The 22560-nt window shown below is 51.0% G+C and overlaps 1 protein-coding gene across 4 annotated transcripts in view; it reads right to left on the bottom strand.

The window, feature by feature from the left end:
- ATF6 (activating transcription factor 6) overlaps positions 1-22560 on the bottom strand; it is a 157689-nt gene that overhangs the window by 107870 nt on the left and 27259 nt on the right. For 3 of the 4 annotated variants that reach the window (XM_054712281.1, XM_008153159.3, XM_054712283.1), the window contains exons 7-9: positions 21751-21954; positions 15706-15926; positions 1624-1809 (exon numbers count right to left, since the gene is read on the bottom strand). In XM_054712281.1, the coding sequence (XP_054568256.1) occupies positions 1624-1809; positions 15706-15926; positions 21751-21954 (611 nt within the window). The remainder of the gene's footprint in view (positions 1-1623; positions 1810-15705; positions 15927-21750; positions 21955-22560) is intronic. The other variant, XM_054712282.1, reaches the window with a different exon arrangement.

The raw sequence follows: 22560 nt of genomic DNA on the forward strand, positions 1-22560 counted from the left end.
ACAGATCCTAGGGCAAGAGAGACTAAGGAGAAAATAAACAAATGGGACTACATCAAAATAAAAAGCTTCTGCACAGCAAAAGAAACCATCAACAAGAAAGCCCACTGCAAGGTAGAACACATTTGCCAATGTTATCTCTGATAAGGGTTTAATCTCCAACATTTACAGGGAACTCATACAACTTAACAAAAAGAAGATAAACAATCCAATAAAAAAATGGGCAACGGACCTAAATAGACACCTTTCGAAAGAGGGCATTCAGAAAGCCAAGAGACATGAAAACATGCTCAAAGTCACTAATCATCCAAGAGATGCAAATCAAAACAACAATGCGGTACCATCTCACACCTGTCAGAATGGCGATCATCAACACATCAACAAACGACAAGTGTTGGCGAGGATGCGGAGAAAAAGGAACCCTTGTGCACTGCTGGTGGGAATGCAGACTGGTGCAGCCACTGTGGAGAACAGTATGGAGTTTCCTCAAAAATTTAAAAATGGAACTGTCATTTGACCCAGTAATCCCACTCCTAGGAATATATCCCAAGAAGACAGAAACACCAATCAGAAATGATATATTCACCCCTATGTTCATAGCAGCACAATTTACAATAGCTAAGATTTGGATACAGCCTAAATGCCCATCAGCAGATGAGTGGATTAGAAAACAATGGTACATCTACACAATGGAATACTATGCTGCAGGAAAAAAGAAGGAATTCTTACCATTTGCAGCAGCATGGATGGAACTGGAGAGCATTATGCTAAGTGAAATAAGCCAGTCAATGAAAGAAAAATACCACATGATCTCACTCATTTATGGAAAATAAAGAACATTATAACCTGATGAACAAAAAGATAGATACAGAGGCAGAGAAGCATCGAACAGACTGTCAAATTACAGCGGAAAGGCTGGGGAGGGTTAGAGGGGGTGGGGTAAGAGATCGACCGAAGGACTTATATGGATGCATATAAGCATAACCAATGAAACGCAAGACATGGGGGGCAGGCATGTGCAGGGAGGGGCGGGGGGGGGAGAAGGCCAGGGGAAGGTCAATGGGGGAAAAAAGGAGACATATGTACTACTATTTGTAATGCTTTAAACAATAAAATAAAATTTTAAAAAATTAAAAATAAATAAATAAAACAAAACTCAAAGGGGAGCAAACTTTTCAGACAAGAGCAGAGCCCTCCTCGCCCCTCCCATGGGGAGTCCCCAGTCTGCATCCTCCCGAGAGGCTCCTGCCGTCCGGCCCTGTCCCCCCAGGCGGCGGGCAGACGGACAGGAGAGAAGCCCGGGGGAGGCAGAGGCGTGCTGGGCTGGGGCCGCCCTGCAGGGCCCTGGGGCACCAGGCCTCAGGACAGACCCGAGATCTGCCCGCCTGGCCCAGCGCGGTGCATGGTCAGGTGCCACGAGGAAAGAAGCCTCGGGAAGCGGGGAAGGTGACACCCGGGCTGCAGGGTGGGGACACTCAGAAGCCCTCCTGCAGACGTGTCCGGGCTCACCGTGCCCCCTTTCCTAACACAGTTAGTTTACAGCTTAATCTGAAATGTAACATTCCCTACTGACCTTTCAGGAAGAATGGGCACTGACCCCGAGCCCGGCTCCCCGCCAGCCCTCACCTCTGACACCACTTGGTCCAGCTGCCGCTTCAGTGAGCCGTTCTCCTTCCTCAGCTTCTCGTTCTCGGACAGCGCCGCCTTCAGCCGCGCCTCCAGCCCCAGCATGTACTCCTTCTTCTTCTTGCGGGACTGGCAGGCCGACTCCCGGTTCTTGATCATCCGCTGCTGTCTCCTCAGCACAGCAATCTAGCAAGAGTGAAGATGAATCGAACATCTCGAGTCCAGAACCCAATCAGATCAGATTTTCATAATTAATTTTAAACAACTGTTCAAAACATATGTTACTGGTTGTTTCAAATAGGTTTTTGAAAGTATTACTCAAATTGAGGTCCAATGATTGAGTAAGGCTTCTCAACCCTAATGTTACGTAACTTCCTCTCCTGTCTTCTAGCTCCTTCACCGCCCTTCCAACTCCCCCCTGGAGGCTCGCCGAGAGCGCCTGCCGGTCCCTGGCCGCCGCACACCATCAGGCTGCCTCCAGGACCCACGTCACTGGCTATTTTCCAGAACCACCTATCAGCCGCTCCTAAGGCCACTCAACTGTGGAGCCACCACCGCTTCAGGTTCCTGTGTGCACACGCACATCCCTCTCCCTGGGATTTTCTGTCTCCATCTTCCATGGGGGACACGAACCTCCCGGGTATATAGGGAGAAGCAAGCATTAACTCACTTTCCTGCCACTCTGGATTGGTGCCCTCTGCCCTCTCCTCACCCGCTCAGCAGGCACTGGGCTGCGGTCCTCCCCGCCCACTGCTGCTCTCCCTCCCACAAGGGCTCAGAGTCCATCCCTGAGCTGCTGCAGCCGCCTCCTGACCATCCATCACAGGGATCTCTTCCCGTCTACCATGGCTAAGAACACTTCCCCCCGAAAAAGCAGGCCCATGTTGCTAGTGTATTGAAAATAAAAAGATAATCATGCATCTCAGCTACCACCTCAGCTCTCCAGGCCTTCCAGACCATGACCACCCCACTGACCCAAACCTGCCCTAACCCAGCCCCTCATCTTTAAAAGGCTACCCCGGGTGCCCCACACTCCTGACTCATTCCGTCGTTCATACCATTCACTCCATCGTCGATGCTGTCCCCGCCACTCGCCTCATTGTAAGGACCCTGCAACTCCAATCCTGCTCAACCAATGGGTATTTTGATTTTCTCTGAATTTATTACGCCCTTATCATCTGGAAGACACACCTCAACACTCTAAAGGGCTCCACTGTTTCATGAATGTTAACTCTCTCTCCACCTAGATTTTGTACCAAAACCATATAATACTACTTTTCCTTTACTACCCACTATGTCTACTATAGTGAAACTTACTGAGCAAAATTCGTTTTATCGTATCTTGTAAACTACGTTATAAACTAAACCCTGTTTGCTACAGCATTAGTGTAATTCATTTGGGGGAGAAGGGGAGGTAACAAAACCAGGTACATAAAAAGAACCAAACAACAGGTTGATGCCTGTAAGTACTAAACCACTGACTTCTACATGTAATGACCTCAAAAACAAACCTTCTATGGTGGGGTGTTCAATAACTCTTAACGGGACAGTGAATAAAATTGAACAATTTCATACAGATTTCTAAATAACAACCCAATTCCCACCCCACTACTACACCAAGCCAGCCAAGTGGTCCTGGCCCCACAGTCAACAGCCTCCCGTCAGAGCCCAGAGGAAAGAAACACATGAGGGGTCAGAAAGGGGTGTGTTTCCCATTTTTATCCTTCTTACAAAATGTTACAAGAATGCTGACTTCCATCACCATCACCTACGCCACTTCCCTGTCAAGTAACTACCCGTCCTTCAGGAACGCGCACGCCCGTGCAGCAGGCACAGCCAGGATGGGGCTGCTCCCCGACGGCCAGCTCCTCTCTGGACAGAGCCACTTTGCTCCATCACTGCTCCTCTTCCTGACGTCCCGGGTCAGAGCATCCACAACTAGCCTCTTCCCAGCGCCCTCTCGGCACAGCGCCTGGACGGGACACACAGGAGCAGGTGCCCAGAAGGAAGAGTTTAGGTACAAGCTAGACAACAGGTTAATTAGCCTACTTCAACGGCTAATTCTCTATGGCATTTGGAAGGCTCACAGATGGCACACCACTTAATGAACTTCCAACAAGGATTGGGGTTTCTCTAAACAATGACATGAAAGCACCTGCATGTTACATACAGCATTGAAGTCTCACAGGCTGTCGATGCACAGGCCTCATACTACACAAGGAAAACCACTGTGGCCAAGCATTCACTTCCTCCCGTGGAAAAGACACAACAGTGCTGAATATTTTAATGTAAATACTCAAAACCATCAATAAATACAAAAGATGAAGAATGAAAACAAATGAACCCCACAGGAACCCCAACACAGAGTTCCAACTGGACTCTCAGCAAGCTATCCGAATACGCCGTGTTTGAAGTATTCTGTCTCCTAGGCAAAAAAATTATGATGCTCAGACTAAACACATGTGTGTGGGAGGCCAAAGCATGCACAACACTTGGGAGTGTTGAAAAGGCATAAAGAATAAAGACACTTTCCTTCAGAATGCACAGTCCATGGTGAGAGCCACAGAAAACTCGAATTACATGCTAATCCTTGCATATCACTTTTTAACCAGCTTTCACCAAGCCAAAGTTCTCTTTTGTTAACAATTAATATTCTTCCACATTGTTGTAAAACAGTCCTTCTGGAGGGCACGCCCTTGAAGAATACGCAGGCTGATCCTTCCGTTGAGGAGACTGCGCACAGCATTTTGCGCACAGCATTTTGTCCATCTGGTTGTTGGGTTAACTCGCATTTTTCTGAATGACTTGTAAATACTCTTTCTATATTAAAAGTGGTTTTAAAAAACTATCAAAACTTGTACATGAAAGTTCAAAGCAACATTATTCACAATAATCAAAAAGTGAAAATACCCAAATGTCCAGTAACTGGTGAATGGATAATCCAAAATGTGGTGCAGCCAAACAACGGAATACTATTTGGCCATGAAAAAGGACTAAGTACCGATACATGTTACAATATGAATAGACCTTGAAAATACTATGGTGAGTGACAGAGTCATACCCAAAAGGCCATATCATGTGTGATCCCACAGACATAAATGTCCAGAAGAGGCAAATCCATACATTCAGAAAGGAGACCAGTCACTGCGGGCTGGAGGAGGGGAGAGTGACTGCCAAAGGGTGCGGAGTTTCTTTTCGGGGAAATGAAGACACGCTGGAATAGACGGCAGTGATGCGAGGTAGCACACCTCTAAGCATGCCATAACCTCTCAACTGCACACCTGAAGAAGGTGAGCTCTATGGCACTGAATTTCATTCCAGTGATGCTATTAAGACAGACACGACGACCCAGGAAGCCATGGACTGTCCCCAAACAGAGCGGGACAGCCAGTCACAAGAGGAAAGGGACACGGCGAGGGGAACACTGAGACCCACGAGGGCCCCATCCAGTGGCCCAGGGGCTGGCGCTCCACACACAGGGAAGGCCCGGGAGAAGGCCCTGCGGAGCCACGAGAACACCAGCAACGCCAAGAACTACAGCTCCGACTCCAGGCGCCTCCTGCAACGCATCTGTGCAGCCAGTTCCTCAGTGGAGGAATGTTTATAAAGAAGAATGCAACACTCTTAAATAACTGTGGCAGCCTCTACGCCAGACAACCCCCGGCAATCAAAGGGCGGCCACCCTGCATGAACTGACGCAGAAGCTGCGAGGGCCACGCCAGAGGACGGCGGCAGGACCAAGGCGCAGCAGGTGCCATTTCTGTCCAGCAGGTGAGACTAAGCGCTCCGCGTGAGGGCCTGCTGGGAGGACACGCAGGCCGCCAGCTCTGTGGCTGCCCTGGGAGGGGAGCCGCGGGGCCGGAGAGCTCTCCTTCTCCCGAGATGAGTCTGCAGGTGCTGGCTGCAGAGGAGAAATCAGAGGCCAGAGAACGTACTTATTTATTAAGCTGTAAATCAGCATGTCTTTAAAACAGTTATTTTTTAATCTCATCAGGAAGCCAAACTGAAAAACACAGAATAAAGTGGCCACAACATAAACCTAACCTAAAGCAACACGTCAGAGAAAAACACCTACCCACTTCCCTTTTCAAAACTACTGTAACCTCCTTAATCAATAAAGAAATTTAAAAAGAAAAAAAAAAAACTACTGTAACCTTCTTGCCAAAATTCTTCTTCAAGATAAACTTTGAGAAGCCCCAAACCTCCATCTAAAGTGAAACTGCAAGTATTTTAACAAAGCAGGTTTTTCTTTTATTTGCAGAGTCCCCGATAGCAGGGAAGCCAAAAAACAGCACAGAGGACTTTTTACTAAGTTCTGGTGGCTTTTCTGATCCTTCCTGTCGCATTTGTTCTGATGGGTTCCTCTACTTCACAGCCTAAAAAAATATCATGATTTCAATGCTCTTTGTTTAAAATTTCACTTACTAAAAAGTAGTATTCATGTTTATCTCCTTAGCTCTAAGCTGGCCCACACCTGGACCTAACAGGGCACCTATTCCGGGTCTTCCAACTGGAGGGTCGGCAGGTGATGCTTTCTTTGTGAAACCGAACACGGGCCCTCTCCATTCTTCTAGGAGCTTTTTGGCATTGCTCTGCGTTGTAAACAGGTTATTTTAAACTCATATTTTTCTTTTCTTTTTAATCCTCATCCAAGGACATTTTCCCATTGATTTTTATTTTTTTTTTATTATTTTTTTTAAATTTCTTTATTGATTAAGGTGTCACATATTTGTCCTCATCCCCCCATTCCCATCCCACACCCCTCCCCACGGATGCCCCAACCCCCTGTTGAACTTAACCATTGGATAGGCTCATATGCATGCACACAAGTCCTTTGGTTGATCTCTCGCCCCTCCCCCTAACCTCCCCTACCCTCCCTATGAGGCCCGACAGTCCGATCGATGCCTCCTTGTTTCTGGTTCTGTTCTTGTTCATCAGTCTATGTTGTTCATCATTTCCCCTAGATGAGCGAGATCATGTGTCCCTACAGATATACTTATAAGAACTGAATGTGAGACGAGCAATAATAGTTATGCTGACAGGCAAATGAATCAGTCTGTAGTGAGTTTCTTTCTGGACCAACAGTTCTTTAGAGACCCAATTTCAAAGTCCACCAGTTCCTTATGTGTACATGTCAGCACTGACCCCTCAGCTCTGGATGGTGGACAAATGGTGGTAACGGAGGTCCGACTCCCTCTGGTTTGGTCTCGGCTGGACCCAGGGGCACGGCTTCACCCGGATTCAGGGGCACGTGGCCTCACCCAGACCAAGGGGCGCGTGGCCTCACCCGGACCTAGGTGCGCGAGACCTCACCCAGATCCAGGGACACATGGCCTCAACCGGACCCGGGGGCGCGTGGCCTCTCCCAGACGCAGGGGCGCGTGGCCTCACCCGGAGCTAGGTGCGCGCAGCCTCACCCGGACCCGGGACCCAGCCTCACCCGGATCCAGGGACACATGACCTCACCTGGACCCGGGGGCGCGTGGCCTCTCCCAGACCCAGGGGCGCGTGGCCTCACCCGGACCGAGGTGCGCGAGGCCTCACCCGGATCCAGGGACACATGGCCTCACCCAGACCAAGGGGCGCGTGGCCTCTCCCAGACCCAGGAGCGCGTGGCCTCACCAGGACCCAGGACCCAGCGTCACCTGGATCCAGGGACACATGGCCTCACCTGGACCCGGGGGCGCGTGGCCTCTCCCAGACCCAGGGGCGCGTGGCCTCACCCGGACCTAGTGCGTGAGGCCTCACCTGGATCCAGGGACACATGGCCTCACCCAGACCCGGGGGCGCGTGGCCTCTCCCAGATCCAGGGACACATGGCCTCACCTGGACCTGGGGGCGCGTGGCCTCTCCCAGACCCAGGGGCGCGTGGCCTCACCGGGACCTAGGTGCGCGAGGCCTCACCCAGATCCAGGGACACATGGCCTCATCCGGACCCGGGGGCGCGTGGCCTATCCCAGACCCAGGGGCGCGTGGCCTCACCCGGAGCCAGGTGCGCGAGGCCTCACCCAGACCCGGGACCCAGCCTTACCCGGATCCAGGGACACATGGCCTCACCCGGACCCGGGGGCACGTGGCCTCTCCCAGACCCAGGGGCGCGTGGCCTCACCCGGACCCGGGACCCAGCCTCACCCGGATCCAGGGACACATGGCCTCACCTGGACCCGGGGGCGCGTGGCCTCTCCCAGACCCAGGGGCGCGTGGCCTCACCCGGACCTAGGTGCGCGAGGCCTCACCCGGATCCAGGGGCACATGGCCTCACCCGGACCCAGGATCTAGCTTCACCTAGACCCAGGGGCACGTGGCCTCACCCGGACCCAGGGGCGCATGACCTCTCCCAGACCCCTGGTCGCGTGGTCTCACCCGGATCCAGACGCGCATGGCCTCACCCGGACCCGGGACCCAGCCTTACCCGGATCCCGGGGGCACACGGCCTCACCCGGACCCAGGATTCAGCTTCACCCGGACCCAGGGGCGCATGGCCTCACCCGAACCCGGAATCCGGCTTCTCCTGGACTCAGGGGCGCGTGGCCTCACCCAGACCCAGGGGCGTGAGGCCTCACCTAGACCCAGGGGCGTATGACCACACCTGAGCCCAGAGGCTCGCAGCCTCGCCTGGACCCGGGTCTCAGCGGGGTTTCGTCTTCTTGATCCCAATTCCTGTTGGTCAATTCCCTCTCAGCAATTCCTTCGGTCATTTTCCCAGAGCTCCAGGACGGCTGCCGCAGAACTCGTTGGGCGGCGGGCTCGGCGAAGCTCCGGTGTGCCCGGTGCGTGGCAGCGGGCTGGTCCGGTGTCACTGCATCGGCCCTTGGGTCTGCAGCGGTGGCCGGTCGCCGAGCGTGCGCACCTGGCCGCTTCCGGGGCGTTGAGATTCTTGAAGGACTCGGAGGTCAGCAAGCGCGGAGTCTCCTACCCCATGTCTCCCAGGGGCTCGTCTGTCCGTGCTCGGCAGTGAGTGGAGCCGTCCCCTCAGCCGGAGACCGCCGGGGGAACTGCGCCGAGCACGTTCCAGGCCGCCACTGTGTCGCCTGAGCCGTAGTTCTTAAAGTGTGGACTTTGGGTCCCCGGCGTCAGCATCATCCCACGTACCCCTCTCTTTTATTCTAGTTGTAGAGCATCTGCTCAGCCAGCCCTCCGGTGGTTCTGGATGGTGTCTGCTCTGCTCTCCCGTCGTAGTCTCAAAACTGTTGTGGTAGGCAACGATCAGGCTTCCGCCCTATGCCTCCATCTTGGTCCTCCTTTGTATAGTTAAGTCTTGATTGTTGTTGGTGTCACTGGGAGGAATTGTCCTCCAGGCCAATTGGCCGTGAGGACCCTCTTTGTCTATATAGGAAGAGTTGCTGTGCAGGAGACATGTTTACGGGCCGGGTCTTGATGCAGCAATGCTTTGGCGCTCACTGAGTCTGCCTCCTGAATGTGTCCCTTGTGCGCGTGGTTGAAATCTGGTGTCATCTCACGCCGACCACTAGATGCCCTCGTTTCTGGGTCTCCAATGTAGTGTAGGTCAGCTACTGCCTGAGGCACTCAGCAGGGAAAAGCCTCTGCTCAGCTTGGATGGGGCGGAGCTACAGGGTGGAGCCTACAACCTTGGCTTCCTGTCAGCCCCGCCCTACGAGGTTCCTGTGTCTGTGTCCCTCTGTACTCCCTGCAAACACCTCTGAGAGAAACGCGCCCTGGAGTTTCGCCTGCTGCCAGTCTAGTCTCTCCCCTAATGAATCTGGATTCCCAGATTCTCGCCTGGAACTGGGTTTCAGTGTAGTTGGAACTGGGTCTCAGCGCAGTCTGGCGCTTCAGCGGCACAGGCAACCTTCCCTCCTCTGCGCATCTTCCCGTGCGTGCCTCTGGAGCTCTGCCTTCCGCCGCTCCTCTGTGCCTGCGCCCCACAGCCCAGATTCATTCCCCCAGCGTGCGCCTGGCTTCCCAGGGTTTCGCCCGGAACTGGGGTTCAGTGCAGTCGGAGCTGGTGTTCAGCGCAATCTGGAGCTTTTATCTCCTTCCTGCTAGGGAACGCCGGCCAGGCCGTCAGCCGCCCCTTCCTCTCCGGCTCCGTCCTCCCCGCACGCGCGCTTGCTCGTGTCTCTGCCCGTGTCTCCATACCTCAGGCATTTACGGCTCCTCTGATTATCCTTGTGGTTTTCTCTTTCCTTCTAGTTGTGGGCATTTCAGTTCGCCAGCTTTCCTGTGGTTCTGGATGATGTCCGTTTTGACTTTTAGTTGTGTTTTTGAAATTGTTGTGCCCGGCTGTAGGTTAGGTGTTTAACCTATGCCGCCATCTTGGGGTTTTTTTTCTTCCCATTGATTTTTAGAGAGAGTGGAACAGAGAGGGAAAGACAGAGACAAACATCGGTGCAAGAGAAAGACATTGATTGGTTGCCTCCTGTACGTGCCCCAGCCAGGGCCCGGGCCGGGGATCCTGCAGTGTGCCCTTGACTGAATTGAACCCGGGACCCTTTGAGCCAAACCGGCCAGGGCTCATATTTTCCTTGAAAGACACTCCTGTGGGTCCCCGGCACAGGCCTGGCCTCTACTCAGGCTATCTCTCAGGGTCACGTTTCCACCAAGAGACGCTGAGAGATGAGGTAACGTCTCCCTCTGGACATGAGGAGGCTTGCTTCTGGCTTCCTGTAAGAGCAGCAGGCTCCCCAAGCTCAGCACCCTCCCGCTATAAAGGAATGGTGGCACACACCCAGCTGAGCCTCATCGGCCTCTCCACACTCATAGCACTGAGGCACCTGAAATCTTGAACCTCACTGTACAACACTGGCTCCAGGAAAAATATACAAGCTCCGGTCTGGTCTGCCAGGGGCATCCCCTCCACACCACGTCCAATACCTGCGGGTATCTCACCCCTGTGATGACTCTGGGGACCCAGCACAGGGGCTCCCAAGGGTAGGGACTGGGATGGGAAGGGTCCAGGTCACTGAGTAAAGAATTAGAAAGAGGTGCAAAGCAAGGCAGGTCTGGAAGATGGGCAGAGAGGAAGACCTGGGCCCCATCGGTGCAGCTGTTCCCTTAATCCATGGCCCTCTGAGGTTACTGGGTCCTTCTTCCCACTGTCCCACCTCCTGATTCCCAGGAAGGGCCTTGCTCCCCCTGGCCCACCATGGAATATGTACAACATAATCTCACCACTTTTTTCCTGGCCTTTTGCCCCAATAACCAAAAGAATCCTATCTAATAAAGAGGGAATATGCTAATTGACCCTCATGCTGCCACAAAGATGGTGGCGCCCACCACCAATAAGGAGGGAATATGCTAATTGACTGCCACACCCTCAAATATGGCAGCACCCATAGCCACAAGATGGTGGTGCCCAGTCCCCTCAGCCCCACCAGGGCAGCAGGCACGCAGCCTCCGGAGTCCCCCAGTCCTCTCAACCCCCCAGCCGCCCAGGGCTGGCACAAGGCGCAGGCAAGCCTCAGGTGGCAGCTGCCCAGCTGCCCAGGGCTGGCCAAGGCTCAGGTAACCAGGGCCGGCCGAGGCTTGCACTGCCGGCAGTGGCAGCAGCAGAGGTGTGATGGGGGCATCGCCTTCCCCTGAGCCAGGTCACCTCCCGCCCGAGGGCTCCCGGACTGTGAGAAGGGGCAGGCCTGGCTGAGGGAACCCCTTCGAGAGCATGAATTTTCATGCCACCGGGCCTCTCGTGTACTAATAAGTAACGGCCGCGGTCTCGTGGACTTCATGGCGTCTCTGAGAGAAGGGGTGGTGGGCAGTGGAGGAGTGGAAGGTGCCCTGCAGGTGGAAACAGATGCTGGTTTGCAAGCCTTGGTCGGGGTCTGGCAGCAGTCAGCAGCCCTTTGAAGCCAGAGGATCAAGCTCTCCTGGGAAGGCACCTCCGCCACTGACTCAGAGCGTGCGTGAGAGCTTCCACTCCGAGACAAGGACGTGTTCACTTTTTCCATCAGGATCAGCGCCAAAAACAAACCATATTTCTTGAAAACTTAGGTGAGGTTTCCAGACTTAAACAGAACACATTTACCAGCAAAAGGCAAGAAGAGAGAGATAATTTGAACCAGGCAGCAGTCACAAAGACAATGCGGCAGCTGGCGCAGCCTGCAGAGCATGGAGCGCCAGGCACGCACCCCGGCGGCATCGGCCCAGCACGAAGCCGGCCAACCAGAGAACAACAGAGGTAGGAAAAAGGGCCGTGTCAGCATTACAAAGTCACAAAAGACTGATACACTCTCTTTTTTCCCTTTTTTCACTACCCTTGTTGTTTAAAAGCACAAGAAGCACATAATGAAAATTTTTCTTTTTTGGCCATTTTTAAACTAGGAACTTACACTGACCCAAGTGGTCCTGACCAAGCAGGACCCCATCAGCAGACACGGCAGCGGCGAGGTGCCCAGGGCAGGGCTCGCTCTGAGTTCCTGAGTGGGTTGGCGGCTGATGGGCCAGACTGATGTTTCTTTACTTGAAATAAACATTAAGTCAAAGCCTCTACCAGCAAACTCACCCTGCAGAGGCTCGGCTCACTCCCTGATGTGCTGGCCAGGGAAAAATAAGCACAAAATCCTCAATGCGGGTTGACTAGGAAATTCATTCTAATTGTCTGTGTCTACTGCACTGGACATGGTACTTGAAGCTTTCCCTATAATACTGTCAACTGTAAATTGTGGAAAGCAGTAAGAATGCCAGCCAACAAACACTGCTAAAAAGACAGTCCTCGTTGGTTCTGCGCTTTCTCATCTCCACGTCCCCAACACCTCGTGCACTACGCGCACGCTCACAGCGCTCGCAGCACAGAAGCAGGGAAACGCGTCTTTCACACCAAGAATCTATACCAGTAAAGGATGTCGGGCTGACAGACCAAGAAACAATTCTCAGGAATGCTGAGACCACAAAGGGGCCAGCAGCACACGGCGATGCTCGTGGTTCAGACAGTCAGGACAAGGACTGCATCAAAGCCCCTGAGGGCTAGAGGGACCTTCCTTGCACCTCGCACAGTGCCAGGAGCCCGCGGGAGTCCCTGCGAACATGAGCCCACTTGGCACAGGACAATCCCAGCTCTCCCTCCGTTTGCTGAGTCACGCCCACCCTGACCACTCTCTTCCTGGGAAGCGTTTCTAGACTCCTCTCCACCTGGCTACAATTCCATGAAGGCTCGCTAAGGTTACGTCAATGTGTCTAACAACTGTGATATATTGCGGATCTATGGTTGTTAAAGTTCTAATAGTCATTACCTTTTTCATGTCTAAAATGTTTCATGATAAATATTTTAAAACTCCTAACGTTATAGAAAAACAATTGTGCCCATTTTCTGTTGCTGGTTCTATTTGTAAGTATTAAAGGGGAAACATTCAAACTCATTAATGAAAGAAAATTTGAAGGGATAATTTTTTCTAAAATCTTCTTTCAACATTCTTACCCTCCTCAGTCTCTTATGAAAAGATATTTTTTTTCCATTGGTTGTACAAGTTTTTAATTAAAATAACAATGAATAGCCCTGGCCAGTGGCTCAATGGTTAGAGCCCACACACCAAAGGGTCTTAGGTTCGATTCCCAGGTAAGGGCACATACCTAAGTTATGGGTTAGCTTCCAGCCCTGATTGGGGTGCATGTGGAAGGCAATCAGTCGATGTGTCTCTCTCACATCAATATTTTTTTCTCTCTCTCCCCCACCCTCCCTCACTTCAACTCTCTCTGAAAAAACAATAGGAAAAATATCCTCAGGTATTAACAAAAATACATATAAATGTATATACACATAGATATATATTTTTATATATGCATACTAGTAGCCCGTTTGCACGAAGATTCGTGCAATAGACCTTCATTCACCTGGCTGCCTGCACCAGTTTTCTGCCGGCACCGGGGACCCAGGCCTTGGCTGTGGCCACTGCCTTCTGCCTTCTTTCAGGGTCGGGGCTTGGCCCCGGGCGGTAGTCTTGGGCTCGGCCGTACCCAATATCCCTGCTCCCCGCTGGTGCCCAAGGTTTTCCCGGCCTTGGGCTCCGCCACACCCTAACGTCCCTGCAATGGTTTCCTGGTGGGCATGGTTGGTGGGCGTGGCGTGGTTGGTGGGCGTGGCTTGGGCGTGGCGAAGGTGTGGTCAATTTGCATATTTGTCTATTATAAGGTAAGATACGTATGCATGCATGAAATATTTTTAGATTTTTGTTATTGTTTATTTACTTATTGTGGAAATTTTCCCAAATACTCCGCACCCAACGTCACTGATCATCAGCATTTGCCCATCTTCTCTCCATCTGCCTGTGTTCCTCCCACAGAGGTTTTAAAGCAAATCCCAGCACCTAACCCTTCCATCTCCCCCTGAAACGCACACTAGTGCTGCTGCCTGCTGTGCCACAGCACCGTGCTCTCCCTCTCCCAGTCCTCAACATAAACTAACACAGTCACGTCTACTTCGTCCCACCCACGTCTGCTCCAGATACTCATGCTGCTCCTCCCTGTGCCTTGGCACACTCGCCACAGTGCCCGACAAAGGATGGGAACGGCTGGAGGGCCTGCACTCCCCACCTCCCGTCCTTTCGACGGGTCCCCACTACACTCTGACTGAGGTTACCGCTGGGGTTCCTGCAGTAGTGGAGCAATTTCACACCGACATGGGCTACTGACGTGCTTGTTAAATTCTGGTAGACAGAGCACCTGCAGTCTGATAAACAACCTTACAAAACTCACAGGATTTTAAATACCTTTGCAACACCTAAGAAAGGTGAAGTAGCAATATTAACAACCATTGATACCAAACTTTTTTTAAAAGTTTATTAAGTTTTAGAGAGAGGAAGGGAGAGGGAGAGAGAGAGAAACATCAATGTGAGAGCAAAACATTGATCGGCTGCCTCCTGCACACCCCTACCTACAGGGAATCAATCCCGCAACCTGGACATGTGCCCTGACGGGGAATCAAACTGGCAACCTTTTGGAGCACAAGATGATGCTCACCAACTGAGCCACACCTGCCAGGGCAATACCCACTTTTATTTTAGAGAAAACATATGGGATTTCCTTTCCCAATCACAATTTTAGAGACTCTACTGTTAGACTGATCATTTGACTTTAACTTTCATTAAACTTTGGCCATGATGTTCAACTACTGTTTAGTGCATGACATGAGGTATTTTATTCACTTTTAAAGATGGCAAAAATTAGCCAGTAAGTGCTATAACTGGTTTTAGAGAGTGGCAGATTTTAGGACACTTTCTGTGATTTATAAAGTATAAAAAATTTCTACAACCATGCTAGGAAATTTGAAGGTTTGTAAAGATGGGAAACTATCAAGTAATCATTAGGAGACAGAATCCCCTGCCGGAAGCCAATTCCAGCATGTCAGCAGGGCTGAATCATCTGGAAATGGCTGAGGGCATTTCCCCAAACCTGAAAAGGATGCATAAATTGATTGCTTGCTGCCAGACAGCTGAGGGCATCTTAATCTACATGTTATTGCCTCCTACTGGCCAAACACCTGAACAGCCATAGGCAATTCTTCCAATCTGACAATGGATTCTGTATACTAAACCCTGGCCTTTGATGTATATATACTTTGCCTTAGGACAATTTGTGTTAATAAAAAGCAAGGGATCCTAAGACAAGAGAGAACTTAGTTCCTTTAGCTAAGCTCCTCAGGCCCCCCAAATGCCTTCCAAAATTATGTTTTGTCTCTGGACTCTTGGTTAATTTACACACAGCACCTTCTCCAGATTCCTGAACCCTTCTAGATGCTGGATTAAGACCCCCGGCATTAATCCCCAGAGTAGCAAGCCAATTATATGCAGTGCTGAAAACCCTTCCATAAGTCCAGAGCAATGCTCAATATACTGACTAAGAAGTAGTCTACAGCCTAGATTCTGAATTGCCAAAAGCACTTCTATCAGGAACTATCAGAGACGGTGTCAGTACTAGAGGGCTTGGGAGGCAGAGGAGGAAGGCACACACACTTCTTACCAGACCCTGCAGCTTCTCACACCACAAACCCCGCCCTAACTTTCCACTAAATATTGGATGTGCAATTTCAGCACACTGACACACTAAAACAAACTTTAAAAAACAAAAACAAAAATGTGTTTTGTCCTTGTTTTTAAATCAGGCATTAAAAAAGCACTAAGTGTCAAAACTTACATCTGAACCCACACTTCTCACAGTACTCTGCAGGGCAGGTTTAGCCACAGAAAGTTTTCCATTTACTGGGCTACTGGCCACAGGGGCCGGTACCACACTGACCACGTGATTAGGGAGCGGTGCAGCTCCCCCGCTGACCGCCAGGACGGGCTGGGGAGAGGGCAGGACCCCGGGCGCCTGCAGCTGTACCAGGGCAGGCTGAGACAGCACCACGGTCTGACCTGGTGGAGAGAAAAGACAGGGGTCAGAGGGCACACCACTTTGTGGCAGGAAGAGCTGTTCAGCACAGACATCTGATCTGCAGGTAGAGTGACAGGTGAGCTCACCCTGAGGAATGTGAAACCACCGGCCCACACAGGCAGCAGCAGCGCACGCGTGTGCCTTCCCTTGTCCTGTTTTAATGAGCCCAACTAGATTCCTTCCCTTTCAGGTTCCCATTAACAGTATAATCCCATTTTTTCTCAACTACACACATATCAAGTTTGCTAAGTTATACACAGATTTCCCTAAGTACTAACCCCTGAAATTTATTAGTGCTAAAAGGATTTTTCATATTATAAATTAAAAAAAACCTTTTATACTGACAACACAGAACCATATTTCAAATTAATGGGTTTTAGAAATACAACCACCAAAAACTATCTTACCTAATAAAAGAGAAACATGCAAATTAACCATCACTCTGCTACGCCCACAACCAATCAGAGTATGCAAATTAACCCAACAAAGCTGGAGGTTAATTTGCATATGCATGCACAAAGCAGTGTGAAGCCTGCTATGAGGGGAGGGAGGGCTTCGGAGGGAGCTACTGGAGTGGTGCCCCAGACAGAAGCGAGGACTTGCCGGCTCCAGGAGGCCCAGGAGCGAGGAGGTGCCTGCTCCCGAGCGGCCAGGGAGAGGGGACTTGCCGGCTCCCAGCGGCTGGGAGTGAAGCCAGGGGCCTATTGCACGAATACCGTGCAACAGGCCTCTAGTATATATAATAAACAGAGATTCATTAATTCAATGCTTGAAAACACAGGGCTACAAATATCAAAAATGTTAAAACCATTTGAGATGAATTCTTAGCCAACAAGCACAGGAAACAGTAGATAGGGATTGGAGTGGAGGGGTCAATGGGGTAAAAGGGGGACTTCTGTAATACTTTCAACAATAAAGATAAGTTTTTTTAAATAATAAAAATTAAAAAGTGAAATAGTCTGTAGATAACTTCCTTTCCCAAACAACACCCTACAAATCTTTTCTTTATCTTCAGTTAGCGTTACTTTAACCAGTTAACTGCCACGATATTTTGAATTGAGTTCAAAAAGGCCCGCCGCTTGTGTCTATAGATGCTCATGACTACAAATGGTTAAAACTATGCTAATCGGAGCAGAATCAGGATCAACAGCCGAAAGAGAACTTGGCTGCTGGCGCTTCTTTCCGAGCTGGCCCATTTACCAGGCGCTCAGGCCTCGCCTAACAGCCACAGCTGCTGGAGCCTCCCTCGCAAAATACAGGCGCTGCAGTAACCGGCAACCAGAATGTCAGGTGCGTTTCTAGTTTCCTTCAAGGGGAAGCGCTGCCCTGCCACACAGTGGAGCAGGAGCCGTGTAGAGGTCAGCGCCACATTTCCAAGGAGGAAAACTAAAGATCAGCGCCATGCTTCAGAACACCTGGGTTAGGAACATCTGTCTTTGCTTAAAGAAAAAAAATCACTTCTATACAAAGTAGTTTCAGACGGCCTCAGAAAGCATGCTAAAGTTGCCGGATTAATAGCACCTTGTCCCAGACAAATTAGTAAAACACATCTAAGAGTAATTTCTAACATTTGTAATATGTACATTTACTTCAGCATAAACGATCACTAAACATTTTTATCTTATTTTCCCCTGGAATAACTTCTTTTATGAAATAAAAACATAAAATGAGGAAATGACTCATAAGCTGACATAAATACAATTAGGCCAAATACACAAGTAAGAATAATTAATAAATAAAACAGCATATGACCAAGTGTTAGGCCTTTAATGACACGTCCTCAGAGCTTAGTCACTCTGGCATGATGAAGAGTCATGCTCATCACATCGCAGCCGCACGGGCCCCGCCCGGAACCCTGCTGCCCTCGTCTCACATCAGACACCACGTCCCCCACAGCACGCCCCCCCCCCGCCCCCCCCCCGTCGTGACTGTCCTTCCCATTCCTTTGGATTGGCAAATGTGTGATGAGAAAAGCCTATGAAGAACTTAGTAAGGAGTTTACATGGCTCTCAGCTCACTAACCAGAGGGGCAGCCTTACCCTGAAGCCGGCAGCACGGAGACTCGAAGACAAAGCACCGCCTGCCTCGCCGTGCAGACCGGCGCGCAGTGGCCGCCTTGACTTCCCTCCCTCTGCCGCCCCCGGGCCCGGTCTACAGGGGAGACCACGGGCTCTCACCAGCCCTCCCACAGGGCACGTCAGGAGCAGCATTCTACATCTTCTCCGTTTACAAACTACACTGAAAAGGCCCCCAAGCAACGCTGTTACTGCACAGAACGCAGGACGCGGTCAACATGGAGAAGAGTCATTTCAGACGGGCCCTCCCGCCCGCTCCCTCACGGGCGTAGCGCTTTGTCCCATTTCCCTAACGAATGCAGAAGAGCAGCCCCCACGGGGACATCACGGGAGCTGCGGCTGTCTCCTTGCTGACCGCTGAGCCAGGGGCCAGGCCAGCAGCCCCTCCAGGTCTGGGGCCACATGGCTCTGAGTCCTGCCAGCCTCACTGCCCCCTTTTCCCCACGGTGCACACCAGGCCCTGTACCCACAGTGCCCGCTACCCTCAAAGCAGCCAGCATCTAAGTCAGTGATGGCGAACCTATGACACGCGTGTCAGCACTGACACGCATAGCCATTTCTGATGACACGCCCGCTGAGGCGGCCGCATGCCGAGGATGAAACATTTGCTGCTCCTGAGGATGAAACATTTGCGAAATAATGTTTTTTCCTCAAAGTAACACACTACCCGAGTTATGCTCAGTTTTTTGGCAAAGTTTGACACACCAAGCTCAAAAGGTTGCCCATCACTGGTCTAAGTCAAGGATCAAGAGAGAATGGGGAGAAACAACTAAATTTCTATAGAGTGTATTCGAGAAAACACTAAACACTCCCCTGGGAACTCACTAGTGACAGACATGCTCACAGATCCACACTGCCGCTCGGGGCCCTCGCCAGCTGGCAGCTGCGGCCAGTCACCACTGGTCCTCGGGCGGACGTGCCCAGGCTGCTCAGCCTCCCCTCAGGTCTTCCAGGCAAGTCCCCGCGATGGGATGCTGCGAAGAGTGACTCGTGTGGTGGCAGTTCTCCCTTTCCAACTGTCTCAAAGGTTTCAAATGGTGTGGGAAAGTCGCTCACCTAGCATCGCCGTGGGACTCTGGGCCAGCACTCCGCCCTGACGCCCTCAGCTGCACAGGGAGCGGAGCGCAGCTCCCCTCCCTCAGGGGGATGGAGGCGCCAATAGGCGAACACCCGGAAGCACTCAGAGCAGTGCCGGCACAGACTGGACACCTCACCCAGCCATTACTTTTATGAACATCCGCCTCTAGAAGAGCGTCCACGGGGCCCTGCATGCATTATTCTCCACTAGGTCTCACAGTTGCTGTTACTTAATGTTTCCATAAACTTGCTAACTCCCACCTCCTGAGCTTAGCATCCTCCTAGAGGCGATCGTGTCGTGATGAAGGCTCAGACTCTGAGCCAGCCACCAAGGCTCCAGGCTGATTCTGCCTGTCACCAGCAGAGGGACCTGAGCAAGTATCCACCTCTGGCCCCATCCCAACGATTTGCACAATCTTCTACCGAGAAGCCCAGGACAGGATACGTCCTCTGCTCCGGTTCCCTCCCACACCGGCCAGTTACCAAGCTCTGGGATTCTACCCTCCTCGCCATGTCCAAGGACACTCCAGGTCTCCGGCACCTCTCACCCGCACAGCTCACACAACCTTAATGGACGCACAGGTGTGCAAGTGGCAAAAGCTGTTCAAGGCAGAGAGAATGGTATGAGCCAAGAAACTAGGAAAAACAAAGACAATTTAGGGACAGTGGCCAGACTGGTTGGGTAGAAAGAGGGTTTGTAGAAAAAGATGCTGCTATAATACAAAATGAGAACATTAAACGGGGCCAAACCAGGAGGGGCCTTACATGCCAGACTAGAGAATCCCAACTTGATCCTCTAAGAATTCCTTCCTGTTTCCAATGGTAAGACTTTAACCATGGAAGCTCACATCATTGCCCTAAAATGCTTCTCCTGTATTCCCCTCTTCCCCCTCCCCATTCTCGAATAAATGAGAGGCGCACACCTCAATCTGTGTGTGACAAGGACACCTCTCTGGATCCACTGTGAGCGCAGACAAGGGACGATCAGCTCATGCTCCCCGAAACAAGTACCCCCTGCAGATCCTGGGAGAGCACTCGAGTCCTGAGGGTGCAGGGTTCCAGTTCCGGACACGCAAACACGGCTCGGAAAGAACACAGTGTCTTCTTGCTACGGGTAAGACCTCCTAACTTTAATCAGCCAATGGTCTACTAAGACCAAACCCTTAGAATAGCCCTTGCTTTATACACTAACCATGTTAACGTTAGACTTTTATTTTTTATACGTGTTCTAACTGCTTATGGGAACTACAATGAGGTTCTTCCCAAGTTTAAATTCTTTTTTTTAAAATACATTTTATTGACTTTTTACAGAGAGGAAAGGAGAGGGACAGAGAGCTAGAAACATCGATGAGAAAGAAACATCGACCAGCTGCCTCTTGCACACCCCCTACCGGGGATGTGCCCGCAACCAATGTATATGCCCTTGACCGGAATCGAACCTGGGACCTTTCAGTCCGCAGACCGACGCTCTATCCACTGAGCCAAACCGGTTTCAGCACAAGTTTAAATTCTTAGCCTTTGGGAAGACAGGCCTTTGGAGACCCTGATGAAGGTTTTGGAGACTACCGTACCCCTATAAAGGTCCACATATGGACACACACTAAACCTTGCACTTTATGCCAAGGAGTTCACGAACGCTTCCCGCCATTCAGAGACCACAAGAATGCCTATTCCGCAGGAATGCCACTTGCCACGGGAAAGGCAGCCGCGTGGGCCCTGCACTGCTTGTGCCACCCAGTCTCTCCCCTAGCTCTGCTTATATCGATGTCACACTGTCTACGACCGAGGAACAGAACAGAGAATCAAACTTCTGACCTTGCTCTCATTACAGCCAGATTCCAAAGAAATGAGCCAGCAAGCGATAGCTGGAAGTGCAGCCATAAAAGCAAATGCAACATTGTGTTTACTGACAACCTGTACCCCATCAACACCTCGTCCTCCTGGGAGTCGACAGCTAAACCCAGGAAAGACACTGCATAGGTGTCCTGGACTTGTGCGGACACATATCGGCATGAGGGTGACGATGAGTCACCGGCCAGAGCGACAGGGAGGGCCGATGATTCCTAAAGCTCAACAGAACCAAAGCCTCAAAAGTCTTTTAATGACTTCAACTCGGTTCTCAGAGAATCCAGTGTGTGTGGCCATCTGGTGGGCGAAATGTAGAAACACACACAGCCTTAACTCGCCGAAGACAGAGGTCAGGACCCCAAAGCTGCTCTAGGCCAAGCTCACGCCTCAGAGAGTAAGAGCCTGATTCTGTTGCCAAAACACACACACTAGCCCTGAAATGCACCCTGTTGTTTAAATACTGACCTCTCATTAAAAACAGAAAGTTCACAGACACAAAAGTCTAAGGACAAAATGTCACCAAGAAAGTTTTGCAAATTTTGTTCTTCATTACGAGTGGTTATATAAACCACAAGCCTTTCATAATTAAAACTGTGAGAAAAAGACATACGGGATATACTGATCAAGACAGCCACCTCCCGTGCTGGGACAGGAACCACATATTAGTCATGTGCAACATCCTAGAACCAAGGTCAGTCCCCAACACACGGCATGTGCTGGAAGGTTACAGCCCGGATTAAAACATCATGTGGCCCGAGCCTTGATGGCTGCCAGCTAGTCCCACGCAGCCGAGCTGCATCTGTACCTTCCGTGGGTGCGGGGTGGATCCTGATAACCGGCTGATGCTTGGCCACTGGCACCAGCGTGGGCAGCGCCTGAATAATGATGGCTTTCGCAGGAACGCAGGCGTTTGTTTGAGTCTTGGGTGCTGCTGGAAGCAATAAGGGCTTGGGCTGAATTGAAGGTTTTGAATTCATCTGAAGTTTTTTCTTTGGAGTCAGTCCATTTTCTGGAGAAAAACCAAACCACAAGTCAATCTGAAGACAATTAGGCCAATCTCAGAAAACAGGTGCTATTATACACCTTTCTCTACACTCTGACCTCTAAAGTCGATTATCTTGAGGTTATGACCTCTGAGTAACTGAAGTTTAAGTGTAGCTACTCCATACCCTAGTGAACTGAAGTAAACTTCTGTTCATCTGAGGACTACCTTCCTTATATTGAGGAATACTGACATTTAACGTTATATTTGTTTCAAGTGTACGACATAATGGTCCAATATAACATCTGTAGCACCAAGGGATCATTACAGGAAGTCTAGTTAACATCTGCCCACACACAGGGACAAGCTGTTTTTCTTGTAATAAGAACTGTTCAAGTCTGTCTCCTAGCACCTGCCCAGCGCGCACAACAGGGTGGTGAAGTGCAGCCGCCATGCTGTCCGTGACGTCCGGACCTGCTCATCCCCTGGAGAAATGCGTCCTCTTTGGACAGCTCAGCTCTGGATGGAGGGGGTGCACAACTGCGAGAAGCATGTAAAACCCCGACCATGACCCGCAGGCCACGAGGTCACTCCACGGCCCTCACATCCAGCCCTAAGTGGAAGGCAAGGGGC

This window comes from Eptesicus fuscus, chromosome 22 (genome assembly GCF_027574615.1).
Source record: "Eptesicus fuscus isolate TK198812 chromosome 22, DD_ASM_mEF_20220401, whole genome shotgun sequence".
In the NCBI taxonomy this organism is placed as follows: Eukaryota; Metazoa; Chordata; class Mammalia; order Chiroptera; family Vespertilionidae; genus Eptesicus; species Eptesicus fuscus.